Genomic DNA, 15,831 nt, shown 5'->3' with positions numbered 1-15,831 from the left:
GTTTGCATTGACTGTTTTTGTGATGGTAATTTTGTTACTGCTGTGTGATTCCCTGACCTTTGGAATGAGCAATGACTGTGGAATCAGCTGATGTAATCACATTGATGAAATAAAAAGAGTATTAGAAGTGTGCTTTCAGAACAGGAGAATATTCCTAAAAGAACACATCTCCTGTCCGTGTGCTAAATAGATGGAAAGAATACTTTGAGAAGTTGATGAATGAAGAAAATGAGAGAGACGGAAGAGTTGAAGAGGTAAGTGTGAAGGACCAGGAAGTGGCAATGATTGGTAAGGGGGAAGTTTGAAAGGCACTAAAGAAGATGAAAAATAGAAAGGCAGGTGGTCCTTATGACATCCCTGTGGAGGTATGGAAGCAATTTGGAGAGGTGGCTGTGGAGTTTTTGACAAACTTATACTAAACTTATTCAATAGAATGCTAGCGGGTGAGAAGATGCCTAAAGAATGGAGGAAAAGTGTGCTAATTCACATTTTTAAGAACAAAAGCAATGTGCAGAGTTGTGGGAACTATCGAGGAATAAAGTTGATGAGCCACGCAATGAAGTTAAGGGAAAGAGTAGTGGAGGCGAGACTCAGGACAGAAGTAAGTATCTGGAAGGAACAGTATGGTTTCATGCCGAGAAAGAGTATCACAGATGCATTATTTGCATTGAGGATGCTCGTGGAAAAGTACAGAGAAGATCAGAAGGAGCTACATTGTGTCTTTGTGGATCTCGACTTTGCACAAACTTTTTGGCTCTGGGGCCACATCAACTTTTAAAATTTGACAGGCAGGCCAGGTCAGTACAAGATATGATATATACAAAAATAATCTGCATTTTTTTAACAGTACATATCAAACATACCCAGAAAAAAATCATTGAAGTATTAACATACCGTTTAATGAAAACACTGTTTTTAGCCGCTGTGTCTGGTGATAATTCTGCTGTGGCAATTCTCAGAACAGATCTGAGGTCTTCATCCCTCATCTGGGCTCGATGGGGTGCTTTGTTAATGTTCATCATGTTCGCAAACATATGTAGAGCCAAACAACACCAGCATCCTCTGTGCCTTCTTCCGGATGTTTGGAAATTTGCCTGCACTTAAAGCATAAAACTCATCCAGTTTCATAGAGTTGAAGTTGTCCCTTTAACACCATGTCACATCGGAGAGCAATCAATTCCATTTGCAACTCCTATGACACCGTTTCGTTGTTGTGTGTAAAGGGACGTGACACTGGCTGAATTGCTCTGTCAATTTTTCCAAAATCACAAAACCAACGGCAGCATTCCTCATGCGGGTCATCCAGTGATTCTCTCTATTTTTATGACACGTTGCTGGGCCTCTTTTAAGATAGCGAGTGTGAGGAAACGAGTAAATGAAGTCATTTACATGACTGACATGTCTGACATTTGCTTCGAAAATGAAACCAGCTTGGTTTGGAGGTTCCGCCACCTAGTTCGCTGCCTACCTTTGCCTTCTTAATTTTCCTACCCACCAACAGAGTCATTCATATGTTCTCATTTTGTACTTACTGTAGTTGGTTACACATCACCACCTAGCTTCTACCTTTGAACTCACTGTCTTGAAAACAGATGTCATCAATCAGTCACACACACACAGACACTCATCATGTTATTTATGTGAATAAAAATAAGCTGCAAGGGTACACGAGTTGGAGTTGGTTGGAAGCAGGAATGGCCCTGCCGCTCCCCTTGCAGCAAGTAAAACTTGAAGCCTTGTTTGTTCGCCTTCTTTTAATAGAGACTCGAGCTTTTTAAACCTCACATTTTGGTCCTTAGAGCCGGATCCCAACACACCATGCCCATCGAGGAGGAGAAGACACACCGAAGTCTGTCGACAGCCAGGCGCATTTAGGTGTTCCTGAAGAAAAGCCCTGGCGGGACGTGATTTCGTGGCCAGGCCGATGCCAGAGTCCAATCTCCCCTCGGTGGATGAAGGTTGACGGGATCATGAACAACTGGTTCAAAGTATGCTTGAACTGGTAAGTAAGGCTACTCCGCCAGAAGGAGGTTTCAAGGCTACTCCGTCAGAAGGAGGTTTCAAGGCTCCTCTGCCAGAAGGAGGTTTTAAGGTTACGCCACCTTTAAACAGGGTATTTATAAGGATCCATAAACGTGTGAGTGAGTGAATGAGAGTGTGAATGCCATTACTTGTGGAATCATAGGTCATGGATGGAAACCTAATGATGCTAACAGAAGTCTGTTCCGGTGAAGTACAGAAAGTAGTGGATTAGGACTTAGTTCCCAAAAAGGACTAGTAGTCTGTACGGGACAAACGTAGAAAAGCATAATGGTGAGCGGGAACAGTAAGTCTGCCCTAGAGAGTATGTAAACTTTATGGAACAATATTTACTTGGCAGCATGATTTTTCTTAAAAAATGAGAAAAAGAATGGCTTAAATGGCAAGTTAACAGTTAAAGGACCCAGCAGGTTGGTAGAAAGATTGATGGCAAGTGTGACAGGAAAGTAAGGAAAAGCCAAGATTAAGACTTACATTTTAGGATGGAGAGAGATTGGTTAGCATAGGCAGGAAAGAGAAAGGCAGGGGAGTCAGCTGAAGTAATGCAAGCAGTGGCTATATTAAAACCAGCTACAACAGTTTAAAACAGGCTAATGAAAGTGAGGCAGAAAGAGAGCTGTAAGAAAAAACTTGAATAAAAAAAGAAAAAAAATGGTGTCTCCCTGGGAAACACATTCTCTGATGAAAGCGCCAAGGAGGCAGCAACAGGAAAATATGTCACACACATTGACACAATCACAAGCCCCCAACCCTCCTATTGAGTTAACAGTTCTAAAAGATGTGCAAAACATGCTCCTCAAAGTGAAATCCAGTAATGGCTTACAGAAAAAACTGAATTAGAAGATGAAATACATTGCATTACATGGCGGTCCGCGGGCCATTTGTGGCCCCAAGATGATGTTTTGCGGCTCCCACCTTACTTAGGATGAAAGTTAAATGATGGTGTGGCCCCGAAGTTTTATATAAATGGCACTTTATGTTGTGTGCGGAGCTGGTGAACCTACCAATCACGGCGGGGTTGTGCTCTCGGGGGTGTGAGAGTGACGAGGCTTGATGCAAGCAGAGAAACATTTTTCACTGAGTGAAAGTTAGTGGTTTTGCCATGGCGAGTTGTATTAGTTTTGCACACAACCTGTTTACACCAGCTTCCTTGCTTCTCTTATTTTGTGCTAAAAAAAAAGGAAATTTTTTAAATTTTCTCTTTTTAAATTGTGTGCGTTTATAATCACTGAGGGTGTAGTGATGCACACACTTGCCTTTGGTGTTGGCAGTGTGGGATCAATTCCCGCTCAGTGGTGGTGTCGATATCTGCCCTGTGACTGACTGGCGACCAGTTCAGGGTGCAGTCCGCCTTTCGCCTCAAGTTAGCCGGGATAGGCTCCAGCTTTCCTGCAACTCTTGTGAGGATAAGCAGGTTGGATAGTGACATGATATGACAAATTGTGTGCATGTACGCTGAGGCTGCGTCCCAGCCGAGGTGAATTGACTTCTGAGACCACTGATATACATAATCAGTTGAAAACCTGTATTACCAAAACAAAAATCTGTTTAAAACAATTTTGAGTCAAGTGCCTTGGCATGGAGGGATGGTAATGGAAGATATTATACAGACATTTTCGCACCTTTGGATTCAATTCTTACTCAAAAAAATTTTGTAGATCATGTCTTAATTGCTGAAAACACAATACTCAAGGGAACTGCAGACCTAAGAGAGGGCAGTTTCTCCAAGCTAGTCATCCTTTCCAGTTTTTACACTTTAATCTTATTGAGTTAAAGTCCAGCATTACAAATGTTGTTAAGTATTCATCTGCCCCTTCTCTAAATGGGTGATTTTTCCATGTACAAGTGCTGATGGAGTTACTGTGGCAAAGTTCTTGTATAAATATATTATTCCTTCTCATGGCATCCCCAAATAATTGTACGGCAACAATGGGCCACATTTTGTTAATAAAAAAATATCAGTAATGTAGCTACAAATCTAAAAATAACTTTAAAAAAATCATTGTGCCGGATTAGTGGAACAAAGCAAGAGGACAGTGAAGTCTCGATGAAAGAAAACTATGGAACGTTCAGGGAGAACTTGAAGAGAATGTTTACATTTAGTAAAACTGTATATGAAAATAACCCCAACAGATGAAGGATTGTTCCCGTTTGGAATTGTGTCTGGTAGAACATTTAGACTGCCCATGATAGAGCAGCCAGTGCAGCAGTCAGAAGAAGAAAATACTTTAGCTGATTGGATGAAAGAGATGCTGCAAAATAAAACTGTTAAAAAAGCAAATGATCTACCACCTACTGTGCCATCTTTACAGGTGCCATTGGTGTCCACTTGTGATTGGGTCCCGAGAAAAGTCATGAAGAGGAAGTGTTGGTCCTCACCTTGCTGGGAAGGTCCCTACCATATCTGCTGACCTCTCCCACGGTGATAAAGATAGCAGAACATCCCACGTAGATACAACTGTCTCACTGCAAGCCTGTGGCTCCCTTTTCATTCAACGACGATGAGTGGTGGAAGTCCGGCTACAAAGGGTGGGATAGCAATCGGCTGCCCTGGTGAAGAATTCAGCTGATCTGTGTTTGAGCATTTTAGGTAAAGGAGAGCAGCTGTTGGGACTGCTGGCCTTGGTACTGATCGTAATCCGTCAGAGCAGGATCTGCAGAGTCTCTTCTCTTTTGACTGACTGAGCTCTCAGTGGACTCAAACTTGGACCCCCATGGAACCACTCGGAACACAAGACCAAACGACGATCAATGCAGGACAAGGGGAAATCACCTGAAAGGAAAAGAAGCTCAGACTCACTGCCGTTATCTAAAGACGACACCAGAACCCTTGAGGCCATACCCTTGGAGGTCAATGAGTTGGATCACGACTCCAGATGCCCAAACCACCCTAACGACAACCTTATGCTTCGCCACATGAAGTCCCCGAAGCAGGAGGTGACAGCTCAGGAAGTCAAGAGTGTGAGACTGCACTGGAAAACCATTTGGATTGAGGCCCTGATGCCTGAACAGCGGCGAGAAAAACAGCCGGAGCATGAGGACTGGATGTGGAAGTGTTGGACTGAAGTTTTAGAGGTCTCCTCCGGGTCCCTGAAGTGCTGCTTTTGCTCTAAGGCTCTGGACAAAACCATTTCCAACCGACTGGTAGATATTAGATCATCAGGACGCTGGAGAAACCAGGAGAAGCAGGAAATCGGTTGTAATGAAGTAAGAGATCATGCTGGATGGGACCATGTTCAGCGCTGCCTTTGACAAACAATGGACATGGGCGTTGTGAGCACCACCATGGGAACCTTGTGGTACTTACACTGGTTGGACAACAGCAACATCCGGCTGGTCAGCGGCCACAAAGAAAAAGGTGAATGATTTGGCCTTTCAGATGGATGAGACCCACTTTCCCACCTGCAGTGAAAACAGCAGTCTGAGGGTGTTGTCCATCCCCAGTAATGAATTGGTGGTGCACCTGCAGGTGCTCAACCAGTCGTGCATCTGCGTGTGCTAGAGCCCTTTTCTGGGTCTGCAGCGTGTGGGCATGACAGCTGGATACAGCAACGGCACCTTGCGCATCTTTCAGCTCGCCACCTCTGAAATGGAGAGGAAGCTACATCCCCATCGCCTTGCTGTGACTGCTGTCCAGTATTCTGCCAATGGTGAAGTGATCCTCTCTGGTGGGAAAAAATCGTCTCATAGCTGTCAGCCGTGCCCTGGATCGATCAACCACCAGAAATTTCAGGGACCACAAAGCAGCAGCCATCACCACCACCCAGTGTGTTCGTGAACAATGTAAGGACTTTGGTTGGGAATGAGCTGTGGTTGGCAACCAGCGTTGACAGGTTTGCAGTGTGTGGGCAGCTGATTAGTTCAAGTGCAAGTGTAGTTTACTGGACTGGCTCACACTTCCTGTGCAACAGTATTTCCTGCCATGTTGGGGAAGACTTCGCTCATTATGTCCTTGGTTGGAAAGGAGTTCCCTGAGGAGGTTCCATCTTGAGCTGAAGAAATCACCATCCCTGCTGATGTCACTCCGGAGAAAGTGCCGACACACATTGTGGACTGCTCAGAAAAACAGAAGAATGATGAGATACTGAAAAGAGAGATACTCAAGAGTTCCAATCATCCTTCTGGGGAACACATCAGATTTGCAATCGGGTAGCTCCATGGAAACCATTCTCCCCACCATGAACCAGTTTTTTGACATTGAGACATGTGTCGAGTGTTCTACAAGGAATCTGAAAAACATATCAGAGCTGTTCTACTATGCACAGAAGGGGGTCCTCCACAACACTCTGTATGATCCCGAAAACAAACAAACATCAGTGTGTCAAAGCACTCAGTCGAATCTTTTACATCTCCGACCAGGACAACGACCACGTCCACAGCCACGTTGAGCTCAACTGTTTTCAAAAATCTTGTTTTGGAAATCCACTCGCACCACAGGCCTTACAAAATGTAAAGACTATTGTTTGGAAAAATACGAGCGATGGAGTGCACGACAATGGCCTGACTTTAAATGGACAAGGACTGTGCACTGTCACCAGCAGAGCTGAAGAATCTCTTCTGTGTTTGCCCTTACATGCGTGAGGTGGCAAAGTCTACATGACTGTCCCAATCACCAGCGAGGGTTACATCTCTAATCACGGCTTCCGCTGTCAGTGGAGGCTGTGTGCTTATCTTGACATTAACTGTTGGCTTTCTCCGACATTTTTCTCGACTCTAGTACCAAGAACATCTACACCAGACTTGCCTGGGCGGCTGTGTACCCAAACTTGATTGGTTAAGATGGGTTCAGAAATGAGCAAGGATGTTCACCCACTGTTAATTTATCATTATTATTCTTATTATTATTGTTGGTCCTGGTTCACCTCTGGACCTTAGTATTTTTTTATGATGACGTTCCTTGTACTTGTAATCACTGTTCTGAGTTTGTTCTGCCTTTTCACGATGTGTATAATCCCATGTTTGAAATCTATGATGGTTAGAGCAAAGTCAAATGTTTTTTTGAACTATGCCCTTCTACAACAAGTAGATGATTATATGCAGCTACAGCCAAAAAGCCTGATGCCTTTTATACGCTCAAGTGTAAATGAACCTTCTGAATATGCAACAGCATTTTGATGTCCCCACTTTTATTTCCAAAATGATAAACAGGAGGGAAATGTTACAGAAATCATTCATATGTTCTCATTTTGTACATACTGTAGTTGGTTACACATCACCACCTAGCTTCTACCTTTGAACTTATTGTCTTTAAAACAGATGTCATCAATCAGACAGATGTAATCAATCAAAAAGTCACACACACACACATACACTCATCATGTGATTTATGTGAATAAAAAGAAGCTGCAAGGGGACACGAGTTGGAGTTGGTTGGAAGCAGGGAGAGGTCCTGTCGCTCCCCTTGCAGCAAGTAAAACTTGCCTTCTTTTAATAGTCAAGCTTTTTAAACCTGACAACCACCATCCTGTGTTGTTGAGCTACACTCTCCCTTACCACTACTTTGCAGTCAATAACCTCCTTGAGATTACATCGCCTGCACAGAATGTAATCCACTTGCGTGCTCCTACCTCTACTCTTGTAGGTCACTATATGTTCCTGCCTCTTCTGGAAAAATGTGTTCATTACTGCCATTTCCATCCTTTTTGCAAAGTCCACCACCATCCGTCCCTCAAAGTTCCTTTCCTGGATGCTGTGCTTACCCATCACTTCTTCATCGCCCCTGTTTCCTTTACCAACATGTCCATTACAATCTATACCAATCACAACTATCTCTCTGTCTGGGATGTTGAGAAGTACTTCATCTTGGTCCTACCAGAATTTCTCATTCAACTCTCGGTCACATCCTACCTGTGGGACATAGCCGCTAATCACATTATAACATAACACCCTCAGTTTCACTCTGATACTCTTTTCACTTCCAAGACATTCTTCGCCAACTCTTCCTTTAAAATGACCCCTACTCCATTTCTCTTCCCAAAGCATGGTAAACATACATACATTGTTTTGGAAAATGATGCCATGCATCTAAATAATTGGGATCCCAAGAGACATTAATATAATCTAAACATTTACAGCATTCCCAGGAAGGTTTAGAAGATACATTGACACATACATATGTAATATGAGCTAAAGGCCTTAAAAATATTCCCCATGCCAAACGTTAACTGCCACGCCCACCTCTCATTTTAGTGTAGCAGGCATCATTTCAATTGATAGATTATACAAATTACAAGGAATTTTTCACTTGAGATCACATTTTACACTTTTTGTACAAGAGGATGAACAATCTCGGAAAAGTCATCAATAAATTCAACACACATATAAACACACTGTTAACTGTTCCTGTTCTGGTCGCCTGACCGTGGTTCCGAGACGCCCTATCCTGGCCCGAGGTTGTCCTCCTCGGAGTTAACTCCCTTCTCGCGTCGCACCTCCGAAGCTCAATGGCAGGAGTAGTAATAACACAGAGCATCGATTCGCTGTTATCGTCGTTTTATTGGCTCTTAGCACACAACACGCATGCGCAGTCAGTCTCACCTACACGTCAATACACACGCCTACCTGCACTGAGCCCGCTGTCACAACACCCGCAACAACACATTTTCAGTTGACAACCTTTAGTGTACACTTCCCCTCATTTATACATGTATTGATATATGTTTGTAACATCATTTATATTCAACAGTATACAACGCGATAGATAATAATAGTGATAAACAGTGATTCTGAAATATATATCAGTGACTGTGATATACAAGAACTGTGATCAGGCTGTGATATATGCCTGTGATACTGAAATATCAGTGATTGTGATACAAAATAATTGTGATAAACCTGTGATATTGAAATATATTATCATTGATAGAAGCCTCTTATACACCTAGATCTAATTCTCCAAAAACATTAATCTGCACAGTCATGATATATTTTCACCATTCATAATTATAATTAATTATGAAGGTTAAACTGAAACACACCGGTGAAAAGTTACTTCGTCGCGACCTCCTGCACGTTTTTTGACAGCCAACAGCGCAACAAATATTAACCATATTGACTCAAAAAAGCTAAACCTAACGTAATTCCAATTAAATTCGATGTGGCTATGTTTCACAATGTACAATTGTAAGGATGTCAAAGGATGTCAACTTTCACGTGAAATAGTACCCAAAGCCGAATTACCACTTGAAAGGGGTTTGTGTGGAGTCTAGTTTTTATTCTACGTCATTGGTACAGCCCAATCAACGAATGCGTGCTCGTTACGTCATTTTCTAACCCAAGTTCACGAGAACGTAACAGATGCGTCACATGCGCGCTGTTCCACTGTTGTTGCGTCTCTCTACTGAAATCCGAGGATAGATGTTTCGATTTCAGGTGAGTATTTTACCTTGCATACTCAATGGCCTGATTGCAGGAATATATTCTCGTGTAAAACTGAACACAAGCTCCAACTGCAGGACGAGTGTGAGGTATTTGTGGAATCTTGCTACTTCCACATTCGCGGCCTGTGAAGCAGCCTGCTTGCCTGCTGGCATGTTTTGCTGGAGGAAATATAGTGCGGCGGTGGCTTTGCTTGCACTCCGTTGGGCTTCTCTTCAGCTCTGTATGTTACCCACCTCTGGATGTCATTGTTGTCCCTACTGAATGCCCAAGATGATCATTGTTGGTTACTTTTAGGATTGAAATTGTTGGTCGTGCGTTATGCAGGGTAACGTTCGGATTAGCATTGTTGCTAATGTCTTGTCCTGTTTCCATACACACTGTCCAAGGGAATGCAGACCTTCTCACGTTATTTTTTATTTTTTTTCACATCGTGCTTATTTAACTCTGAAGTCGTTAACTTCTAAGTGAAACACTGGAAAGATCTTTTTAGTCTGTGTTTCACAAAACATTGGAAAAGATCGGCCCTGTTGGTCGAGCGCGTAGTCTCCTGGCTAGACTATCCTGGCATTTTTGAATGGTCATTAATGCACATGACGAATAAATAAGTAACTATCCCTCACATTTTAAACCTTAACTTAGGGTTGCTTGATTATACACACAGCGAAATGTAGCTAAGATGCTTTAAGTAAACGACAAATTGGCTAAACTACATAGCAGCTACTTCAGGTGAATGCAACCTGTAAAATATTTTTTTCTGTTTTATAACTGCATCCTTGGGTGAAGAAACACTGAATTCTGCCATCTTTCGATAATTATGCTTTACTGCAATTTCAGTAGAATGCAATGACAACACTGATTTTATTATTAACAGAACTGTATAATTTGTGATAAAACAAATGTACATTGTCGTGGTTGGGATCAGGGTCTATAGCCCCACTCGCTATTCGTAACAACACACGAGCGAAAAGCAAATCAGATAACTTTATCATGCGCGATTGAGCTAGAATAACTTGAAATGGAAGGTGCTGTTTGAAATCATTCTTCTTCTTCTGTTCACCATGGTTGCTGGTAACGTAACGCGTGCAGTCATAATTGAGAAAAGGACCATGGCTAGCCTTTTTTCATCACTAGCCATTTTTTTATTATCCAAAATAAATTAGCCACTTTTCCATAATCATAGCCAAAAAATTGCCAATCACATGCCGGTCAAACTGCGGTCTACTAACATGACTAATACTCTTTCTTGTTCTACAGGTTACATGCATACAAATTAACTTTCAGACATAAATGTGATTCAAGGAATTATATTTTTATTGGTAACTGAATATAATAAACATTAAGAATGACAGAGATGTCATAAAAATAAAGGTTTCTCAATCCTTTTCTATACTCCTGACTATAGAAAATAACATTACTTATCAACACTAAGTTTTTGCATGATTCCTGGCATAAAGATTCTCCTGTTTTTACCGCTCACTATGTTACAGAAACTTTTATCAAAATCAAACAACTTTTCTTCATAGCCTTCAATTTTAGATTAACAGTTCATTTACACTTTCTGTTTTGAGACATTTCCTTGAGGGCGTCTTTACAATGTTACCCCTGCTGAAGCCACGTTCTACATCAACTATGTCTTTGCAGTTGCAGCAAACTTGTGATCAGCTGTCTGCTGATGCTTCACGAAGTCATCCAACTTCGGCCCCACCAATGATTTTCTGCATGTCAGAACATTTTTTCTTCCATTGTCAATACACCATTGACAGAAAATACTTGAGTCCCTCAATTCTAGCCACTTGAATTTAGAAAACCATTCCTGGCAAATCTTTCACCTCTGCCCTGCACGGGGAGTAGATTTTCCGACAGCAGACAAAGTTGGTTTGGACGTCTTTCCCACGTAATGGCCATCCATCAAAGTTCGCAGCTGACAAGCTGCACTGATACCACTGCCATCCATTTTTTTTCGTAAAATAATCCCAAAGGTTTATACATTTTCCGTAGCATCCACAGGTAGCATAAACTGATGGTGAGAAAGCATGGGTTTGACATGGAAACCGGATGCAGTTGTCTCTGATGTAAAGAATTATTCGCTCAACTTTTGGTATAGCTTCCGACGAAACTTTTTTGTCACGCTCAAGCCAGAAATCAAATATGAATTATTGTAATATACATAAGTCTATAACAGTACAGAATCGTATGCTAGGATAAACGGGCAATTTACACGTTCGCCAATTTTTTTCGCAATTTTAAAACTTTACTCGCCAGACCCACTATGTGTTCATATGGCACATTGGCGAGTGGGTAGCGAGGGCCCTGGAGATGCACAAAAAGGGCTTGGGGCAAAAAAGTCTGGCCACCCCTACCTTAGTAGGTCTCATACATTGGAACATTGAATTACAAATGGAATTAGTTCTTGTGAGGGAATTGTAAATCAAAGATTTTAAAGTGAGCACAATTTTTCCAGAAGAAATGTGAGCATGAAAACTTTGTTCCATCTGTTACAAAAGTTCCCATTTTAGTGTGTAAATCTTTGTCGACTTTGAACTCACTGTATAGCTTCACGGTACTGTCCAGCAAACATGAGGATGAGTGATTGATCCAAAATCTTAATTAACCAAATTTACAACAACTAAAAGTGGAACTGTCCTCTTCATTCAAATGCAGCTGCCCTGCCGACACACCACTGCCACAAAGTCCCTCCTCAGGCGTGTTGGCAGCCAGTTGGAAATCACATTAAAAAGCCAGGTTGATAGTTATACCGTATAAAAAACAAACAAACAAATAATCCCCTTCTTCTTGACTTTTTGGCATTATAGCTTCTTCTTTGTACGACACAGGGAAAAAAAATCATCTTAGTCGACGCCAAAAATTAGTTGACACAAACGTATCTGCCTCAAAGCAAGTACATTTATGATCAAAGTGTATTTCTGCCCTCTGGAACCTGGTTATTGTCCATTTTTCCACAGGGACATAATGTTGTAGACACGCTCAATCTCATAACTTCCTAAACATGGTTGCCACATATGGAAGATTATCAAGCTATTACTGGGTGAGGAGGTTTTTAGTCTTCATAACAATGGTTGTGAATTTTGGATGAGCTGGAATATTTTTAATTTTGTTTTTCAATGTAATATAACCTACAATCATGAGTTACAACTTTGAATGAACTGTAACTGTACGTTTAGCTGTTAGAACGTACTGTTGTCTTGTGTTTGTCTGCCACAAATTCAGGAGTCCACTGTGAATTTTCCTCCAAAGGCACAGGAACGGCAAGGTGATTTCCTTTGTTTTTGTTAGGTACTGAAGACATTTGGGTTTCACATCATAAGATATTATTTTTATTATTTGTACTCGAGTTACTACGTAGGTGAGTTATGACCACCCGTACTTACGACCATCATATGTCCATTAAGTATGATTTTTAATGGCAGTGCAGTGCGTAAGATAGTTCTGGCAGGCCCACATCGTGTACAACAGGCAGCGCAGCATTCCAGCATCTCACACTCACAGCATCATTCTACCACTAAGATCAGTGACTAGATACCATTGCAGGAACATCTCTCTTTATGCACAGTGATGAAAGTCCTCCGGATTTTCCTGGAATTCCGGATTTTTAAATTTTCATGAAAATTGAGAAAAAAATTGCCTAAAATTAATCCGGATATTAGTTGACAACATTGAACGAACATGCGTTAGAGTTCGTTGTTTTGCTTTCACGAGCGTAGACAAAATGAGGCACTAAACTAGAAAATCAGGAAAACCCTTCTACCAATGTACAATGTCCACCACCAATTTGCTTATATCCTTATGCTCAAAATATTAGGTATGATCTGTATTTCTATTTTGCTAGGTTTGTACTTTTGTTTGTACTGTAAGCAGTGATGAAAGTCCTCCGGATTTTTCCGGAATTCTGGATTTTTAAATTTTCATGAAAATTGCTCCGGAAAATTGAGGAAAAATTGCCTAAAATTAATCCAGATATTAGTTGACAACAGTGAACAAACATAGCCATGTTGAGGCACTCACACTCGAAACAGTAACGCCCTTCCCCTCGCATTCTCTCAAGACGTTGCTTATTTTGTGTGGTCTTGACATTAATTTACATGTTTATTTCATAAACGTTAACTAAACGAGCCTGCTCCTAAACAACCGGTATTCACCCGGAAACAGGAAATGCAAGTTAACTGTGCTGAGCATGGATGGAGCATGTACGAAAGCGCATGTTCAGACCTGCTTCATGTAATGCGAGCGCATTTATGCCAAAAGTCATCAACATCATGAGGCATGTCAAACGAAATTCAGTCAAAAAAAAAAAAACAACAACAACAACATTAGACTATCATCCACCTCGTCACTTGATTGAGGTGTGGCCAATACGTCGAGCGCATGCACATAAAGGCGCGTTCTAGCAAGCCGGCCTCCTACTGTATTTACGACAGTCCCGTGGTGCGTGCCCCCCCCACAACAATACGTCACGATTGCCGACAGTAATGTTTGTTCCAATGTATTGCTCGCTTGTTGCCACGAACGCCGATTATGTTGAACTAAACTTTCAGCATCTTTAAAACAAGAGTATAGACCGTTCGTGTTTATTCCTTGACAGGCCAGTGCATTTAACTTTTATTCAGATAGTTTGTCAGATCAAGAATTTTTATTGATGAAAAATTTTAATGACAGTTTTTTTTTTCATGTTCTACTAATATCAGTTGAAATTGGAAATGATCATTTCTGCATTTGAAGTTTTAGTTTTCTATTTTAGTTATTTATTTATTTTATTTTTAATTTACAGTTACACTGCATGTTATATTAATCCAGTAAGCTATTTTAAGGCCATCCCAAATCACACCCGCAAATTTATCTGCGAGCATGACTGACCACACCCGTACATTTTTCAAGTGTGTGTGTGTGTGTGTGTGTGTACATACATTAAAGGCAACTGATTATACTATTAGTATTACTAGCTCTATATCTAAGATAGTGAGCAATGTGGTCGAGTGTATCAGTACAACGCGACGTAACAAGTTGGAGACTTATACGATAATAGTAATTACTACAGATCAACTTCTTTAATATGTTTTGCTGTACGGTGTAGAAATTCTAGGATATATTTTCGTGTATATTCTATATCTATACTATAATATGTATAATGTGGGGAAAAAGACAATTTCTGATGTCTTTTTAATGAATAGTTCACTTAATTCATTTGTCTTGAGATAAGATGGCATATTTTAAGCATATTTTAATGACAAATGTGATTTGTGCTATCCAGTGATACTGGGATGGGGGCAAAAAAATCTGGGCTTGGCCCTTGGGGAACTTATGCCCAATTTTTTTTTTTGGGTCAGGACTTAGAAATTTTATTTTAAATTTTTGTCTGAATTTTGTTCACAGATATCGCCAGAATGCACCACAACCATGCATTTTTTTCAAAAATTTCCCAGGTTAGGGAAATGCCCCCGGACCCCCCTAGTGCTCACATTTGTATTTTCAGGAATTTTCACAAAAGTCCCCTTTCATCTCTAATTGTGTGGCTCATCATCTTTTTTTCCTCTGGAGTTTCCCCAGTTCTGAATAATGCCTTTGGTCTTAAAAATGGAGACTTGCAATCTTTTCCTCCATTCTTCTGGCATCTTCTCTCCTGCTAGTATTCTTTTGAATAAATTGCCCAAAAACTCCACAGCCACCTCTCCAAATTCCTTCCATACCTCCACTGGTGTTATCAAGTCCAACTACCTTTCCATTTTTCATCCTTTGTAGTGCCTTTCGAGCTTCCCCCTTGCTAATCATTGCCACTTCCTGGTCCTTCACACTTGCCTCTTATACTCTACCTTCTCTCTCATTTTCTTCATTCATCAACTTCTCGAAGTATTAATTTTAATTACCCTTACCTGCTTCACAGCCTTCCCATCTCTATCTCTCTATCTGGCCAACCTGTAGAGATCCTCTTCTTCTTCTTTCGTGTCCAACTTGGTGTAAATGTCATCATATGCCTCTTGTTTAGCCTTCGCCACCTCTTCCTTTGCCCTACGTCGCATCTCTATGATTTGAATTCGGGAGTGTGAGGCCAACGGTCAAACCAGATGCACCAAGGTTCTGCCTCTTAGTTTATCTTAATGTTTAACTTTTTTTTTTTTGTAAATGTTTGAGAAGATTTTCAAATTGAAATTTCCCATGAGTGCATGTACGCCAAGGCTGCAGCCCAGCGTCAGCCGGACTCTGCCTCCAGTTGCCCCGAAAGTTTGAAACGTCTAAACTATATGAAGTAGTTCTGAGCATCCCAGACACAGAGAGTTGTTATTGGTACAGATTATAATGGACATGTTCGTGAAGGAAAACGGGGGGGGGGAATGAAGAAATGATGGGAAAGTACGGCATCCAGCAAAAGAACTTTTGAGGGAGAAATGGTGGTGAACA

At 41.2% G+C, this 15,831-nt stretch overlaps 1 protein-coding gene across 5 annotated transcripts in view; it reads left to right on the top strand.

Moving 5' to 3' along the window:
- Positions 1 to 9,272: 9,272 nt before the first annotated feature.
- The window catches only part of patl1 (PAT1 homolog 1, processing body mRNA decay factor), an 83,977-nt gene continuing 77,418 nt past the window's right edge, over positions 9,273 to 15,831 (top strand). For 4 of the 5 annotated variants that reach the window (XR_009796420.1, XM_061830073.1, XM_061830072.1 and 1 more), the window contains exon 1: positions 9,359 to 9,411. Coding sequence is in view for 4 of the 5 variants with exons in the window: in XM_061830073.1 (XP_061686057.1) it covers positions 9,397 to 9,411 (15 nt within the window). In the remaining variant the exon portion in view is untranslated. Of the gene's footprint in view, positions 9,412 to 15,831 lie in introns of all 5 variants that reach the window. The other variant, XM_061830070.1, reaches the window with a different exon arrangement.

The sequence above is a fragment of the Syngnathoides biaculeatus genome, chromosome 9, assembly GCF_019802595.1.
Source record: "Syngnathoides biaculeatus isolate LvHL_M chromosome 9, ASM1980259v1, whole genome shotgun sequence".
In the NCBI taxonomy this organism is placed as follows: Eukaryota; Metazoa; Chordata; class Actinopteri; order Syngnathiformes; family Syngnathidae; genus Syngnathoides; species Syngnathoides biaculeatus.
The sequence above is the reverse complement of the archived record's forward strand: the minus strand, read 5'-3'. Positions and strand labels throughout refer to the sequence as shown.